Source organism: Furipterus horrens, unplaced genomic scaffold (assembly GCF_987537825.1).
Source record: "Furipterus horrens unplaced genomic scaffold, mFurHor1.1.pri manual_scaffold_11, whole genome shotgun sequence".
NCBI classification, from domain to species: domain Eukaryota; kingdom Metazoa; phylum Chordata; class Mammalia; order Chiroptera; family Furipteridae; genus Furipterus; species Furipterus horrens.
Genome location: NW_028327181.1, coordinates 83640854 through 83658733, shown reverse-complemented (window position 1 = coordinate 83658733; position 17880 = coordinate 83640854). Strand labels below are relative to the sequence as shown.

The window sequence follows — 17880 nt, the reverse complement described above, 5'->3', positions numbered from 1 at the left end:
ATTACTATCGGAACTAGCCCTTCGTTAAAACAAAAGCGAGGCAAGAAGTAATTAATTTTCCTCTATGAATTTGTGTTTGGGAAACAAATTTAAGAAGAATCAGCTTTGGCCTGAGGCTTGAAGAATGGGGCACTTCCATCATGAATGGACTATGAGTGTTGTATTTTACTAACTGGGAAACCTTTGGGAATGATGGAAGGTTATTGGTTAAATAAGCTAGATGAAGGAATGTTTTGCTAGTAAGTGTCTCTTGGTCAAAAAGATTGTTATTCACTGTTTTTAAAAAATATACACCCTGTAATTATCTTTGTCGGGAGGTATTTGGAAGATGGTTTTCTCAGTCTCTAGGAGATATGGTTCATAGCCGCTTGGGATCTCTTATAACAGACACTTTTCATGATACACATTATCAAACTTCTTAATTTACTTCATTATGCTTGAATCAGTCAAAATTCTCCTCTTTGAAGAGATAGAAAACAAACGTATAAATAAGTTTGAGCAAAAAAGATAATTTCTTGGCTTATAACCAATGTTCAGGACTCGAGAACTTTAACTTGGTTGTCAGGTCTGTGCTTCAAAGTGTTTGTCTGTGTCTCTGTTACCTTTGCTTCCTCTGTGATAGTTTTTTTCTCTTTTAGAGCAGAAAGTCTTCCTCCATGTGGTGGTGAGGCAAGGGAGAATGCCTTTCTTTTATTACCGGTCGCCATGAGATCCCATGGGTGGAATGAGACTCTGGTTGGCGGTGTGCTGTGATTGGCACGCCCACAAAAGCGTGCGCAATGAGGAAGGGACAGTTTTCCAAAGAGGGGATTTGCTGTTATCACAGATGGAGGGGTGCTGGGGGTCAGAAACAGTAGTTGTTTATGACAGGTGATGTGTAGAGGATAACAAGGCATAAACTGTTCTTTAAGTTTATAAGAGATAATTTTATTTTCCTAATTCTTGACTTTTTAGAGTATGCAAGCTGCGAGATGTCCTACCGATGAATTATCTTTAACCAACTGTGCAGTTGTGAACGAAAAAGATTTCCAGTCGGGCCAGTGAGTATCTAACTTTGTTATTCTTCTAACCTGTTAGGTGGTATTTTAGAAAGTTCTGATGAGACCTTATTTTTCAGTAAACTTAAGAATAATCTTTTATTCCTCTTGCTTACTTAACAAATGGAGATGAGAGTTATGTATTTCAGTCTTTACTGTGTTAAATTTTCATAATTATAAAGTCTTTAAATTCATACATTGCGTTTTATAACTTTTTTTAATCAATTTTTCTTAGCATAACTAAACATACTGATTGTATGAATAACATCGTCATTAGGTTTTTGGCTCTGGAGTCAGTTGTCTGAGTTTGGATTCTGGCCCCGCCAATTATGAACCTGATGACCACAGATAAGTTACCGTCTCTGTGTTGTGATCTATAAAATGGGGATGATGACAATATCTTCCTCACGGTATCTGTAAAGATTGAGTTATACAGATAGAACACTTAGAACAGTGCCTAGCACATTAGCAGGTCCTCAGGAAGTGTCAGCCATTTTGATCATTGCTGCTAAGATAATTTAAGAGACATGAAAATTAGAAGATGCACAACAAATGTAGGATCTTTACAAGCATTTTTCATTGTCATTTATTTTAACTGATTCATGTCACCCGCTGGCAGAACTTCTAAAGGCCCTGCTACCAAATTCGGTGCCATCCCTGTACTTCCAAGGTTGGCTGTGGTCAGGAGATGAAGGGACTGTACCAGAAGGCAGACGAGGGAGATAAGGAACAAAGAAGCAGGATTGTAACTGAGCCTTTCTGTGTGTGTGTGTGTGTGTGTGTGTGTGTGTGTGTGTGTGTGTGTGTTTTGAGCCTTCTATGAAATATGTGAGTTTCACAGAGTAGAATTGGTAATAACCTGTGGTTTTCAGCTTTAGGGTGAGGGGCTGTACTACATGATTGTATTGATATTGTTTTCAGTTCTAAAAATGCTGTGATGCTCAGTCAAAGACCAATCTTGCCACATATAAACTAGAGTGTAGATCATCTGTGTGAGAATTTGTTATGGAATTCTTCTGCGTGTGTCAAGTGTTCACTGTGCTTACAATGGGGTTACTTAAAATATAGTAGCTATCAGGACCTTGTGTGCTAGTGGCAAACTGATATATATAGAAACATTAGCCATTGATATTAAAAAATTATAGCATTCTAAAAGATAATTTAAAGAAAGATAGTATATAACAGTTTAAAGCTTCTGTCTCACACTCAGTTCTTGGTAGTTTCTTAGTGTAAGAGAATATTATGAGATGACTATATTTTATCTGTAATAAGTTATCTATTATAACATCTGAGCAGGGTGAATTAGCACAAAATGTTTTGAAATAGTAAATATTGATATCTATATGAAAGCTGATATATTGTGTGAAAAATATTTTATTTTTACCATCTTCTTTGTTTTACAGGTTGTTATTGTTTCAACTTGTTGTGAGAATCTGCAAAGAGATTTAAACACTTGTCCTAAAAACAATTTCAAAATTTTTTCTTATTTATTTATCTTTAGAGAGGGAGGAAAAGAGGGAGAAAGAGAGGGAGAGAAACATCAATGTGTGGTTGCCTCTCACATGCTCCCTAATGGGGATCTGACATGCAACCTAGTCATGTGCCCTGACTGGGAATCGAACCCGTGACCCTTTGGTTCACAGGCAGGCACTCAATCCACTGAGCCACACCAGCCAGGACAAAACTAACCTTTTTTGCTTGTCATATCCTGCTTCTTCTATCTTTGATTCCCTCCTGCTTTTTATTCTATTTAGGAAGTGAAATAATTTTCAGGAGAAAAAAAATTTATCTCATTTTAATTAATAGAGGACTCTAAATTACTGGCATCAGTTTTATATAAGGTGGAAATGTGATGAAGTTGGTGTGCTGGATGGTGTGTACTCTCTTGAACTTGGTCTTCATTCTGCTTGATGTGTGTTTGGCCCAAGGTGCTCCTTATGCCTGGGAAACATTGAGAATCGCTGAGGTTTTGGAAATGGAATTAGGACTCTCCTACAATGCCGTGTTTCCACCTGGTCCTCATTGTCTCAGTGGTTGGACATGAACACATTCGGAAGTGATATTCTTCGTCTCCTTTGACGTGGAATCCTGACTGTATTTCTGTCTTCCAGGCATGTGGTTGTGAGGACCTCCCCCAACCACAGGTACACATTTACGTTGAGGACCCATCCATCCGTGGTTCCAGGGAGCATTGCATTCAGCTTACCTCAGGTAACTGGGATATTGATTTATTCTCTTCCATTCTTGAAAGTCATAGGAGAATCAGTTCATTTAAAGCAAGCATCAGTCACCCTATAACTGTACTGAAGCACATTGAAGAAAAACATCTAGGTAATATATGTGGAATTTAAAGATATATCCTTTATTGCCTATTTTACTGTGTCTGCCTTTTATTGCCTTGATTTTTTTCTAACTTAAAAAAATTCTGAATATCAATTAGCTATCAGATAAGGTGTCAAGTTACTTTAATGTTAACTCCCAGGGTAACAGAGAAGATATAAAAATAACATTGAGTTGTGAAATTGACATCTACTAATAGTGCTTTTTTAAATGCAGTGATGTCAGACTAAAGCTATGATATGAGTAATTGTTATCCCAAATTACAACCTAATTTGCTGGACTCCAGTAATGACTGAAAGGGTAAAGATCACATTTGTAACTGTTGGTGGATTCTTTGGAGGGAAAATTGTCCAGCACTGCCCCGGGCATGTAATACATAATCTGGGAGTACCACAAGTTCTAGTCTCTGTCCTTTTCTCCCTATTCCCACAGTCTTAAGCATTGTAAATACTACCCCTACCTTCTTCTAGTATACTAGCTAATAAGCATTGATTTACTCCTCTTGAGGTCTAGGGAAAGAGATCAAACTCTCGTTTTGGGAACTATTAAATATCACTTGAAGCTCTCAGAAATTAATGGAAAGTCTTCACTCACTGTTTCCCTTTTTCCTGTTTGGATACATTTCCATTATCAGGACTACTTTTCACATTTGTTTCTATAGATCAAAGGTTTGAGATGTTCCAGGGTTTACCACCTTTCACAGAGCTCCATTTGGGATTTTGGTGGTTAGAAATGGGGTTTCTGAGTATTTCTCCTTATCTTTCTGCTATTAAAAGAATTTCTCCAACATTTACTATAATAGGCTAGGTATGATTCTAAGTACAGTAGTCCCTCTCTATATCGTGGTTCACTTATTACGGCCTCACTATATCGTGGGATTTTTAAAAATATTATATTTAATTATTTATCATGGATTTTTTTGCTATATTGCGGGATTCTGCAGTGCTGTACAGTAAATACTAAGATAAATGTAAAGTTCCTACTTCATGGATTTTCACCTATCGCTGGGGGGTCTAGAACATAATACCCATGATAAGTGAGGGAATCACTGTACTTTTGCATGCATTCACTCATTTAATTCTCAAAACAACCTTATAATATAGACACGATTATCATCCTTTGAGGCTGTCTTTGGGATTAAAGTACAGAACCTAAATGTGGCTTCTCTGTGACCCCAGGTCTGGACTTAACCAGCAGACTGTTGATTTTTGGCCAAAAATTATTTTTCTCATTGTTCTTTGGCCTGTTATCAGTGATTACTAATTTTGAACCTATACCAGGCCAGTCCTGAATTCCTGCCTAAACACAATCTGGCCTGCCTGCATGCATTATTGCTCCTGTAATCAGTCATGACCTGGGAGAAGCTGAAGTCTGGCCACAAATGCCTGAAAATCCTTTGGCTAGTACTCAAAGACTAGTTGTGACCATATAATTATTTGAATCCCTGCTTGGGTTTCAGTATACATTACCTGACCAGTTTTAATTTGGTTTATGAACGGAATTTTGTGTGTGTTTGTGTGTGTGTGTGTGTGTGTGTGTGTGTGTGTGTGTGTGTTACTATAACCAACAGTGTAACTAACCACACTACATTTAGAACACTGAAATATTATCTAATACTACAAAGACCTTCAAGAGGATTATGTTATCCAAAGGAGCATCTACCCAGTGGTGCCGGCTTTCCTTTAAAAAGGCAAGCTTTGTATGTTTGGGGTTGGATGTTCAGATATACACTGTAGCACGTAAGTTTCCTAGACTGCTGTAGCAGTACCAGCTTACAATAACAGAAGTTTATTCTCGCAGTCCTGGAGGGTGGGGTCTGAAGCCAAGGCATCAGTGGGGCTGTAGCCAGCCAAGGCGTCAGTGGGGATGTGCTCTCTCTGAAGGCAGCAGGGCAGGACCTGTTCCATGCTTAGCCTCTGGTGTTTCTGCCGGTCCTTGATGTTCTTCTGCTGGTAGATGTATCGCGCCAGTCTCTGCCTTCATCACCTGACTTTCTCCCCACGTGTCTGTGTGTCTTCCTTTCTTATAAGGACACCAACCATACTGGCTTAGGACCCACCCTGATTTGATGTGACCTCATCTTAATTTGATTCCATGTGCAAAGACCTTTTTTCCACATACGGTCACATTCACGGGTGCCAGGGTGCAGAGATACCATGTTTTGGTCTTTGAATGTGTTCCTGAAATTCAGAGAAATTCCTCTTTTCCTCATTTATCTAATTTTGATTGATTTGGCTTTGTCTTTTTTCTCTTTTATTTTACAGCGAAAATGGGCTGGACTTTCTATTGGGCAAGACATAGATGGTAGGTAAATATTTTAGCTACCTGAAGGAGATTTTCTCATAGTTATGGAGATCTGTACCCTTCTCTGTTAGTGGTCCTTAGGTCCTTATACACTCATCTTAATCATATTACTTGTTAAGTCTATGAGATGGACAGTAACTAGTTATGGTACCTATATCCCTGCCTCTTTATCTGCCTGCTATTCTGCCTGGAAATTACAATCTAAAAGGGGAAAGAATATCCACATATTCACAATCTGTGTAGAAGTGCTAAGATAGAATAGGAAAGGAGAGTGGTATAAAGGGGAGTGCTAATTCAATGGTTCTGGAACCCCAGTTCTATCTACAAGGTGAGAATTCCTTAGTCAAGGCAGTGATTTTACTCTTAGGAATCTTCCGAAAGAATCATTTAGTCTCCTCTTCATCTAGAAATGCCATATTTTAAGTATTACAGACTGATGTTCAGTAACACGGTTGGCAGTTATACTATACCTATCATTATGATATCTAAGTTTATTCAAAGCATTGGTATAATTGTTTTTGCTTATAAAAATATTTTTATTAGGCTTTGACATCGAACTGCTATTAGCCATAAAATAAGAGAACATTTTCAACCTTCCTGCCCTTTTTGACACCTGCCCCTTTGGGGGCTGGTGATGGTGTTGGTGTTCGTGCTACCTGCGCTTCTGTCCACGGCACAGCCTGTAGCGTTCAAAACTGCTGTTAACAGCTCGGTCTTTTCTATTTAGGAACATGGACCTAGATTAAGTGCACTTGAAAACTATACTCAGTGATGATGATGTTTTAATTATAGTTATTCAATTCTTTGCTATAAAGATGATACACACATATATTCATATGTGTATATACACACATCAGAGAAGGAAAACTCTGACTCCAAAAAACCTCCGCTGCCTTGCGGCATACCTCTTCAGGGGAAAGGCTAAGGGAGTAAACCCCGACAGAAAATCCGGAGCCGGAGTCCCTAAGGCGGTTTGACGTTGTAGTCAACACCGGCAACTCCTGCGGCGCACCTGAAGCCAAGCTGTATTGACTCCGTCTTTCCCTTGGACCCTTCAGCTGCGAAGAGAGGGGGGGTCTGCTGCTTGGGCAACAGCAGACCCTCCATATCACCCTGCCCAGGCTCTGTAGCTTCAGCTTCACTGGAGAGGACACTCCAGCGTCATCGCAAGATGTCGATTCAACACGGGAGGAGACAAATACCGTGTCACTCCCGAGTTGGACTGCACAGCCATTCTCGGCGGTGCAGATAGACTCTTAAGAAGCTACACCATCGTCTCTCGAGACGGACGGCTGCCAACAACAACAAATATACACACATACATATGTATGCATTGTGTCATTATGGAATTGTTTTAGAGTCTTTAATGCACAAAATGGTGTCATACTATACAAATATTTCTGCAATGTACTTTTTTTACTCAGTGGTATGCTTTAATGGGCCATTCATCTGCATTAAATACACATCATTTTTAATTGCTGTACAATATTTCATATTTGCCATACTTTCTTCATCATTTCCCGACTGATTGGCATTTTTCCAGTGTTTGAATATTACAAATAATGCTTCGATGAAAGTCTCTATTGATCTATTTTTAAGCAAATATTCAAGAGTCTTTCTGGGAGAGACACTGAAAGTGGAATTGCTGAATCAACTAATTCATATTTACATTAATATTTCATCCTATACATATCTTCACTCTGTGGGGAAACAACAAAGCTCTCTTGCTTGTGAATGTTACTTAGCATATAAACGGTACTTTCTGGGAAATGTTAAGAACAAAATATCCAGAAGTGGAGGGGGCAGGAGAATATTCTGAAACTTCCAACTGAGATTTGCAATGTGACCCTCAGTACATATTCCACCCCTTAGCCTGGCTTTCTTTGTTAATTTGCTTTTGAAAATGTTTATCTTTAAAATATGTGTGTCCCTCTTTATAATAGCAAATCAAAATATAAAAATATGATTACACAAGAAATTTTATTCAAAGAATTTACAGAGAAGTCTTGTACATAACTCGAGTAGCTAGGCTTTAAGAAATAAGTTTAGAACATAAGTTACAGTATGAAAGATCATAAAGATTTATCCAATACAGTCTTCTTGTTTTATAGATAGGACAAATCAAGGCACAAAGAGCTAAATGATTCTTTTAGTTACTAACAGAATCTATTGTTATGAAACACACAGACCTCAAAGTCTGTCTTCTTTTTTATTAGCATGGAGACTATGGTAGGTTTTTCGTTTGTGTGGTGTTTTGCTGTTATTTCATTTAAACAGTTCATCAATATATTAAACATCTAAATACACTGTTAGGTGCTATTAATACAAAGATGAGTTAAAACATGTACAGCATGTAGAACTTACTGTAGTTCCTTGGATAAAGTAGGTGCTCAGCAAATATTTTTATAGTATTAAAGAAATGTTAAACTCTTAAGTTGCTTTGAAGCAAACCCCCATAGTAAGCACTATTTCTCCAGCCTTTTTTGCGGGGGGCATTGGCAGGGAGCTGTCCTGCATCCCACTTTGTTAGGGCAAAAGAGTCCACACATCTCTCACCTTAGCTCTTTCTTGTGTCAAAGAATAGTCTGTTTGGGAATAACATTCCATGTCACCATCCCTGGAACTTCAAATACTGTCGTTCTGAGGAGATGCTGAGGTCTTTTGGGGGCGGTAGGGGCCCATGATTTCCCCGTGGGAGTCGAATGAGGAATAAAAGTAGGAGAGTGTTGTTCAGTGTGTTCTAACTGATTCAGACGGGGAAGAAAATCTCAAGTGGTGATTACTATGTTTTAAAATCTGTGCTTGTGCCCTCCTCGCCCCCCAACGAAGGCCACGTATAGCTCCCTTTTGGTCCAGTTCTTCTATGATTCATTTAGGCAAGACTTTTAGTTACTTGAAACATAGCAAATAGTTGGCGTTCCTTTGATTTTAAAAAGAAAATGCTTCTTTTTGTCCCTAGTGTCCTTATATACATTTGACAAGGCCAAACAATGTATTGGCACAATGACCATCGAGATTGATTTCCTGCAGAAAAAAAGCATCGACTCCAACCCTTATGATACTGACAAGATGGCAGCAGAATTTATTCAGCAGTTCAACAACCAGGCCTTCTCGGTGGGACAGCAGGTAGTTTGACATGTGCTTTCCTTCCTTTCACTTCATAGGCATTCTAATCCCAGCCGTTGTCCAAAATTATTCTGCTTTTAAAAAACCGAGAGGAGCTTTGCATAGGAACAGGCATATCTAAGATGTGTGATAACAAGTGAGGGAAATGTTCCCCAAAATTCTAAAGTTCCTTTAGGCTACAGTGTCATTTATAAGTGCATACTTAAGCAGCTTTTCCATCTGTACCTTTGGGAACACTGCAAACATACATGTCTCAAAGTCTTCCTTTGCTTATTTTAGGGCATTTGTTTGTCTTTGGGTGTCTTTCTCTTTTACTGATACATTTTTGTAGAAAAGAAGTTCTTAACTTTTTTTGGTTATGAACCTCTGAGAATCTTAAGGAAATTAAGTATATATATATATATATATATATATATATATTTCAGTTTTTTGTTGTTTTTTTTTTTTAATAAAACTTCTGAAGCCCTGATTTTATCTCCTTTAAAATGATATTATTGATGTCGGCCCTTTGTTTGGATTTCAATTGATAGCATTTGTTCGTACACATAAATACATAAATAATCATTGCTTTTTTGCCTGTACATTACATTTGTTTCCCTCTCCGTGACTTTTCTTAATCATTCCTAATTCCTTCGTCCTACCGTAGCTCCATAGCAGTGGTCCTCAAAGTGGGGTCCTAAGGCCCCTGGGGGTCCCTGAGGCTCTTCCAGGGGCTTTGCAGAGTCAGAACTGTTTTCATATTAACACCGAGACCTATGTGTCTTTTCCCCTCCTTTCTCACGGGCAAACGGAGTTCGCAGACAGGTGCCGGTGCAGCACAGCGACTGCGGGAGCAGGCCCGGCCCGGCCGTCCGCAGGGAGAGACGCACGGAAGTGTGACGGCGCCGCTCTCCCGGCTTGGCTTGTTGATTTTGGAAAATAGAGAGTATTTTATCAATTAAAAATATTCATGATGGATTTATTAGTTATTTTTAGGTTAATAAATAAATTTTAGTTTTTTGTTCTAATTTCTACTATAGTAAATATCAATAGATATGACCCATATAAAAAGAGGCTTCTGGGAGTCTTCAAAAATTTTTGGCTTATAAAGGGATCCTGAGACTGAAATATTTGAGAACCCTTGCTTTCGGCATTCTGAGAATGACTGCCTGGACCAGCCTTGCAGTCTCTCACGGGAAGGCATGTAAGATGGGGAGGGAGAGGAGTGGTAGAAGGAAAGAGTTGTTGGAGTAAGACTGCTGTGTCTTTTCATTCTCTTGTTCAGTGGAGTAGATCTGGGGCAAGACTCTTAAGAATTTGATAATCCACACATTATAATGTCAAACTTTTGCAAGTAGACACTGAATTACTGATAGACAGGACAAGGATACAGTACATTTATTATTATTTTTAAGAATACTAGAATTGGAATGAACCTCGGAATTGGTCTCGTCTAACCTCTTCGTTTTGCAAATGAAGAATTTTAGGTCCAGGAAAGGTAAATGACATGCCCTGGCGACACACCCAAGGGTGTCACTGAGACAAGAATCCACTAGTCAATTGACCAATTAATGAAACAAATATTTATTGAATGCCTAGTCTGTTCCAGATGCTATTTTAGGCACTGTAGATCAACAGGGAACAAAATACACATAATCCCTGCCCTCATAGAGCTTACTTTCTAGTTTGGGAAGGTAGGAAATAAGAAAGAAATGCCATAACTGTTAAGGACTTTGATGTAAGCAAAACGGATGATGCCCTAGGGAGCCACTGTGGTGCTGCTTTGGATTAAATGGTCTGAGAATGCTCCCCAAGAGGACATTTAGTTGATAATGTGTTGACTACCTGTTCATTGCTTTTGGAACTATACTATGTTCCTCTGGACGCCTACATTTTTGGACTGATAGTTGAGCTCAAGTCACCTCGCTAAACCTCATTGTTTTTACCTTCTCCTTTAGCTTTTGTATTTTAGTAGAAAATGCTTGGAAGAATGCTTACTAGAAAATGCATTGGTATCTGTAATTATTTTAAGCCAAATAACATGCAGACGTCTATAAACCCATGAAAGAAAATTCTCCATAATACAGAGAAAAAAATAAATATCTTACCCCAAATCACTGTTGTTTGTATTTATTCCCTTTCATAGCAGTAGTAGCAGTGGCAGAACTGACAGTCAGCTTTGCCTCCTGCAGTTACTGTTATGCCCGGCATGTAGGAGAGGGCCTCGCTTATGGAAAGCACTCAGTAAATACTTGGCAAGTGACGGCATCAGACGCTGTCACTGCGCTCGTATGGGAGGCATTCGTATTGGTTTTAGAAAAGCATAGATATCAGGGTCCCAGAGCCAGGCTGAATCATTCTCTGAGACTCTGGGTCCCCTGGCTTAGCCCCCGTCTGGATCTCAGCTTCCTCACTGATTAAAATGGAGGAATAATTTCTGTCTCCAAGAGAGTTTGTGACTGTTAATCACATAACTTCCTGGGGTGGTTGTATACAGCAAATAACTCAATAAATGTTAGCTCCCTTTTCCTCTCATTGGTTAGGTGGGTAGTTTGCCTGTGAGGCAGACTTAAGAGGAACACACAGGACAAAGTTGCTTTTGTGCATTTGGAAAACATTGGTGACGATGTGAGAACCAAACCATTATATCATGAAGTGATTTCTCTGCCTCTTTTCCGCACAGCTTGTGTTCAGCTTCAATGAAAAGCTTTTCGGCTTACTAGTAAAGGATCTTGAAGCCATGGATCCCAGCATCCTGAAGGGAGAGCCTGCGTCAGGTAAAAGACAGAAGGTATGTTTTATTTCTAATAATTTGTATTAGATAATCTTTATGATGTGCATTATGCAGACTAATAGAATTTTTCTACCAATTCTCTTGCTCAGTGATTTATTTCATATTATGTATCCTTTTACAATAGTAGGGAGAGAAAATTGCTTTTATAGCGAACAGTTATTAAAATATAACATAAAATACACTTATTTGCAGACCTAATAGTAATTTGGAGTTTGTAATCCTAGTTGAATGCAAATAATATGTATTTTAAATAAATAATAACAGTAAGACAAGCATTATGAAAAGACATATGCATTGAAGTAAAGAAAATAGGAATAACTGGAAGATACTTATGGCAAAAGTAAATGTCACTTAGATGATAGTTTACAGATTGCTCAGAAAGACCTCATTTCCCTTTGTTTTTGGCTTTGCTTTGAGAAGTCCAGAAGTCTGCTATTAGACTGCTATACTAATTATTGTCTTTCTGTACAGATTGAAGTAGGACTGGTTGTCGGAAACAGTCAAGTTGCATTTGAAAAAGCAGAAAATTCATCACTCAATCTTATTGGTAAGACTTGCAGTTTTTAGAAGATTCTGAATGAAGTGGGATCATCTCTGTTAATTATATGCGACCCAACTACAGTAGTTTCCAAGTGGGAGGGAGAGTAGGGGTACCTCCCTTGAGAAAAGCTTTGCACAAAATCACAATGTGCTAATGAAGAAAAAGTTTGACACCTTCACTAGATCAGCACTGACCAACAGAAATGTAATGTGAGCCACATATGTAATTTTTAATGTCCTAGTAACCATTCTATAAATAAGGGAAAAGATACAGATAAAATTACTTTTTAAAATTTTTATATTGAGAGAAGTTGAGGCTTACAGGAGATTTGCAAAAGTAGTTCAGAGAGTTCCTATATACCCTTCACCTGCTTCCTCTGATGTTACATCTTAAATAACCATAGTACAATTACCAAAACTAAATTATCATGGTTACATTGCTACTAACTAAACCACAGACTGTTTTCAGATTTCACCAGTTTTTTTCATTATGTCCTTTTTCTGTTTCGGGATCTCACGTTGCTTTTAGTTGTTTAGTCTCCGTAGTCTTCTCTAGTCTCTGACAGTTCCTCAGACTGCCATGGTCTGTTATGACCTTGAGAAGTGGTCGGTTATTTTGTAGAATGTCTCCCATCTGGTTGTGTGGATGTTACATGAAATACTGGCATCCCTTCTGTTAGTGGCTGAGTTAAATGATGACTGAGTAGGTGCAGAAAGGCTTTCCTATGGATTCATGGTTCAGTCATACTCTTTTACATTAGCCCTGCTTTTATTAGATTAAAATAATGCAGATTTGGCCTTAAGAAGAGTAACTCACCAGTAATTAAGTTGATATCTACTCCAATAGAAAGAGAATTTTCATTGGTTGCATGTTATCATATCCAAGGTTATTTAACTTTCTTAGAATGTGTGACCTTTTTTTCTTGATTCATAGATTATTTTTACCTCTTACTGTTATTTTCTTAATTATAAAGTAAGATATTTATTTTATAAAAATGGATAGACACCCAAAAACAGCTCATGCAACTAAAATTTTTAAATTTGATTTTATTTTAATACTGTTTTATAATTTGTTCTTTCTGCTTAACATATTTCAAGCATCTTGATAAATACAGCTTTTCAACATAATTTTTAATGACTATATATGTCATTTTATGGATGTAGGATTATCAAAATCTATTATCAATTCAATGCATTTCTACAGTGATTTCTTTGTATTCTGTGTTTTGTACACCTTTTGTTGAGATAGCTTGTCCCAGCGGAGTTGTGTGGCTTTCATACCATGTGGGTATTTCTGAGTAATTCATGCAAAGGTGTAATTGATAAGTTTTTTTCCCATTGTAAAATAAAATTGTGTTGTGATTTAGCATGCAGTAAGTATGGCCACAAGAGGGCAGTAGAGCATAAGAAAAATATTTTCCGTAGCTTCGTAAAGGACGTGTTAAGTCCACAGAACTCTAACCAAAAAACTACTGTCTAGGATAAACTTTTTCTAATGCAACCTTTCCTTCTCTAATTAAAAAATATATATAATATTACTGTCTTTTTTTATTTATAGTAGAGTCTACTGGGGAACTTTTATTCTTTGTGTTTGTGATAATTAATGTTGTTCTCTTAAATTACTTTAGGTGGCACTATGACATTTGAGTTAAATAATTTTTGTCTGAAAGAATTTGAAAGCCGAATTTTGAAATCATTCAAGACTTTAGGATGATTTTAGACTTTTGTGTACAAGTGAAGAAAAAGCAAATAAGAAACCGATCTTACTCAGGCTGAGGGGTTATATACTCAATTATAAATTTAATCTTGATAAATATAGTGTGTATTTTTAAATTTACACTTGCTTTGGGAACCTTGAGGGACTGCTAGATTTCAGTTTCATTTCTGGCAGCTAGTGTTGTCTTCATCAGATATGCACATGGTGTTTCTTCTAATCAACCAAATTAGTTTACCATGGTTAGGATTAAAAGTTGATGAGACCAAGCTCCGTGGATTGATTACAAATGGACTGCAGCAGGAGTTTAGTGAGTCCTTTTGAAAGTGTTTTACTGACCCTAAATGGGGACCAGGCAAAGCAGTTAACATAGCAAAACTCATCCTTATTAGAAAATCAGCTAAGAGCATGTTGTTCATCTTTGTATAAAGGTAGCTTCTCTTTGTTCATTGAGGATGCCCAGTGAGCTCTATATTTTTACACTTACTGATGAAGTCCTCATTTCACATTTGATTATCTTTGTTTGACACAGGCAAGGCTAAAACCAAGGAAAACCGCCAGTCTATCATCAATCCTGACTGGAACTTTGAAAAAATGGGAATAGGAGGTCTGGACAAGGAATTTTCAGATATTTTTCGACGAGCATTTGCTTCCCGAGTGTTTCCTCCAGAGATTGTGGAGCAGATGGGTGAGTTTAAAAAGGAAAACTTGATAAAATCTTGTATTGTTAAAAAAAAAAAAAAAAAAATTAGTGTGATGAAGTCTCTTTTCAGTAATGTTTTGAAATTATTCTTCAGACCTGCCAAAGTATTTTTCTCTTTTAATGTCCTTTAAAGAGCTTTCTAAAATTTTTTTGATGTGTTAGAATTTTTTAAAATTACATTTTATATTTATGGGGAAATTATAGAACTATTTGTGGGCTTTCTCCATTTTATTTATTTTTTCAAGTATGTTTTTCTATTGGACATACTTAGAAATTTTATTTTATTTATTTATGAATGTTTTTACATAGGGCATATTTAGAAATTTCACCCAACTAAAAATTCACTGTAGGGGTGAGCTTTACTCTGCTGAATAATCATTATCTATTAGACTGTGTGTGATTTCTAATATTAGCTGTTGCTTCTTTGTAGTGAGCTGTTACATTACTTAATTAGTGCATCTCCATACCTAATAAATGGATACTTGGTTTTTAAATTAAATAAGTTTCGTCCCATATGACAAATGCAGGGTATACATAGGAATTTCCATATTGCATACAAAGAAATGCACTATTCATTTATCGCTTTGTTCTTGAAGGTTTATTAAATCTATCTGTGTGAAGTGGCATTATTTGCCCTAGCAGAAGTGCTGTCATAGCTGTTTTCATATCGATATTATAGGTTGAATTGGAATGTGAGCCACAGAATATCTCAGAAAGGAATTTCTAACAACAGCTTCTGGAAGACCGTTGGTATGAAAACAGTCTCCAAAAAAAAACAACTGAAGGAATATGAATATATTACTTCTCTCAGCCCCATCATTCTTTATCTTTAAATTGCTACTGGGAGATAAAAGTATATTCATAATGGTGGGGATAAGCTCTGCTTTCTAGGCTCTAAGTGCTTGGTTCTATCAGCCTTCTGTTGTTGGCAGCTTTTCTGCCTGGTCGCTCACTCTGATAAATTACAGGCACAGCACACACCTGTTCACTGGGTAAAGGTCGAGTTTGGAATTGGATTAAGAGAAAATGACAGGGACCCTCATCACCTGGGTTTTATACACCTTGAAATGGCAATAACATACTTTTTTATTTGAAAGATCCAAAGGCCAAGTCCATAAAAAAACAATTCTAATTTGAAAAACAGTAAAAAATGTGATAGTGTACCTTCTCGGCAATGTATATTTTGAAGAACAATAAATCCATAAAATGTTTTTGATCAAGACATGAAAATATTGTTTAAGGGCATTGTAGATATAGGCAGACATAAAAGGATGATTCCAAATGTTTTGAGTTATTCTTGTAGAATTTTATTTTCTGGATTTCAAGAGTGAGCTCTGGTACAGAAAGAGTCTAATGATTCTGTTTCTTTGAACATTAGACTATCCAGCCAACAAGTAGAACAATAACTGCTTCTGTAAAGCCCTATCTTTTAATTATATTATAAATATTTTCTCACAGTTGGAAGCTACAGACAATTCAGTTATTCAGATACTAGATTTGTGTTTGTGCGTTATCTAAACCTTGCTCATTAGGGTCTCTGTCTGAGGTTGGGCAGATAATTCATAAAGGAGTAAAACTCGTATTGGTTGATTTGTGATTTTACCAGCTGTCAAAGAGTTTGAAAGTAAACTCAAACAGATACAGAATTTCTGAGTGAATTTAGTCTTGTGTTTCTGCGATCTGTATTGAAATCAGTTGAATTATAATATTATGCTTTTGTTTTTATTAACATGCTATTTGACTAAAGACCATGGATTTGAATTGTTTGTGAGTGCTACTATCCAGAACCCTTTTTATGGATTTATTTTTCTAATGTCTTTATACTAATTTAATTAGACAAAAGAAAAGTTCTGTCCTTTCAAATATATTTTTGTTTTATGATATTTATTGATGTGAGAGAGAGAGAGACGAAGGACGGCAGAGAGAGAGGAAGAGAGAAACATGGATTTGTTGTTCCACGTCTTTATGCATCTTCGGTTGCTCCTTGTATGTGCCCTGACTAGGCATTGAACCCACAACGTTGGTGTATCAGGATGACACTCTGACCAACTGAGCTACCCGGCCAGGGCGAGTTCTGTCCTTTTTTAAAAGTAATATATTTTTTTCTCTTCGTGGCTTTTTGCCATCAAGAAGCATGGGCTATCAATTTGATTTAAAAGAAAGTAAGTATAAAGCTACTTTGGCTTTTGAGCTGGATTGAAAGACATTTTCTTCATTCTGAGTGAAGATTTTCAGGTCCTAAAGCTAATTTTTAAATGGTAAAATGGCTGCGAATCAGTAATTCTCTTGCTTTACATGTGTCATTCCCTACTTTCCGATAGAAGCTTCTTTTTTCCTTTGAATTTTGAAGAAATTCCATAGTAGAACACTTATTGCACTCCCAGTACAGTGTCGTTAGAGATACATAAAAGTACAAATTGCTCCTTTTGGATGGAACGTAAACCAACGGTACACAAGTCCTTTTTATATATACCTGTGTTCTGTTACCCTGCCAGGTGGAGACAAATCAGCTGATGATCTTCCTCTCCCTTTGTTAACTAAATAGGTAAATCTGTATGGTTGTGGGATTCATTTGGACACTGGCTATGATTGGTCAAATTAATTCAAATTAAAAAAGTGATTAGGAAAGAATAATTATGGAGCTGTTTTGTTTTGGTTTAAGCAGAGAACTTTTTTACTTTTGGCTTGAGATCAAATCATTATCTTTACCATGAAGTCTAGAGGTACGTCTCCTTTGTAAACAGGAATCTTAACTAAACGGATCTTTTTGCCTGTACATCAAAGTTTGAGGCTCACAAAGGGGTATATTTAGAATTCTCTGTTGTCATGCTTATGAGACTGATAATTATGCTCCTAGGTAATATAATTCTTTCTTTTTGTTTGTAAAACTTCGTGTTGCTTTTCAAAGTTGAAAATATAGTTTAGATACATACAGAATGTTGCTGATGAGATGTAGAAGACTGAGGGACTAATCAGGCACACAGGTAAGAAGTAAAACTGGGGATCAGGTGAGGTAACATATGTGAAATAATTGTCCTATAAAGGGTGGGACAAAAGTAGGTTTACAGTTGTGAGTACGCAAAACAGTTTATTCTTGTATTGCTATTGATTAATTATATTTTCTACATGAACAACTGTGAACCTACTTTTGCTCAACCCTATATGTTAGTTTCTAATCTGTTAGTTGCTCTCTTGAAATACTTTCAGTTATGTAGTATGTACCTTTCCTGTTTTAGTTATAATATTTTTATAGAATTAAAATCAAGGAAGACCTTAAAGGCGAAGAGAAGTCACATACAGTGCTACAGACAGAGGAAGAAAGGCCACATGTAAAAATAGGAAA

The 17880-nt window shown here is 37.0% G+C and overlaps 1 protein-coding gene across 1 annotated transcript in view; it reads left to right on the top strand.

Annotated features, from left to right (window-relative positions):
- NSF (N-ethylmaleimide sensitive factor, vesicle fusing ATPase) overlaps positions 1–17880 on the top strand; it is a 131523-nt gene that overhangs the window by 18100 nt on the left and 95543 nt on the right. The window contains exons 2-8 of the mRNA XM_090292764.1: positions 955–1040; positions 3149–3248; positions 5642–5681; positions 8641–8807; positions 11470–11577; positions 12052–12127; positions 14367–14522. Coding sequence (XP_090148890.1) covers positions 955–1040; positions 3149–3248; positions 5642–5681; positions 8641–8807; positions 11470–11577; positions 12052–12127; positions 14367–14522 — 733 coding nt within the window. The remainder of the gene's footprint in view (positions 1–954; positions 1041–3148; positions 3249–5641; positions 5682–8640; positions 8808–11469; positions 11578–12051; positions 12128–14366; positions 14523–17880) is intronic.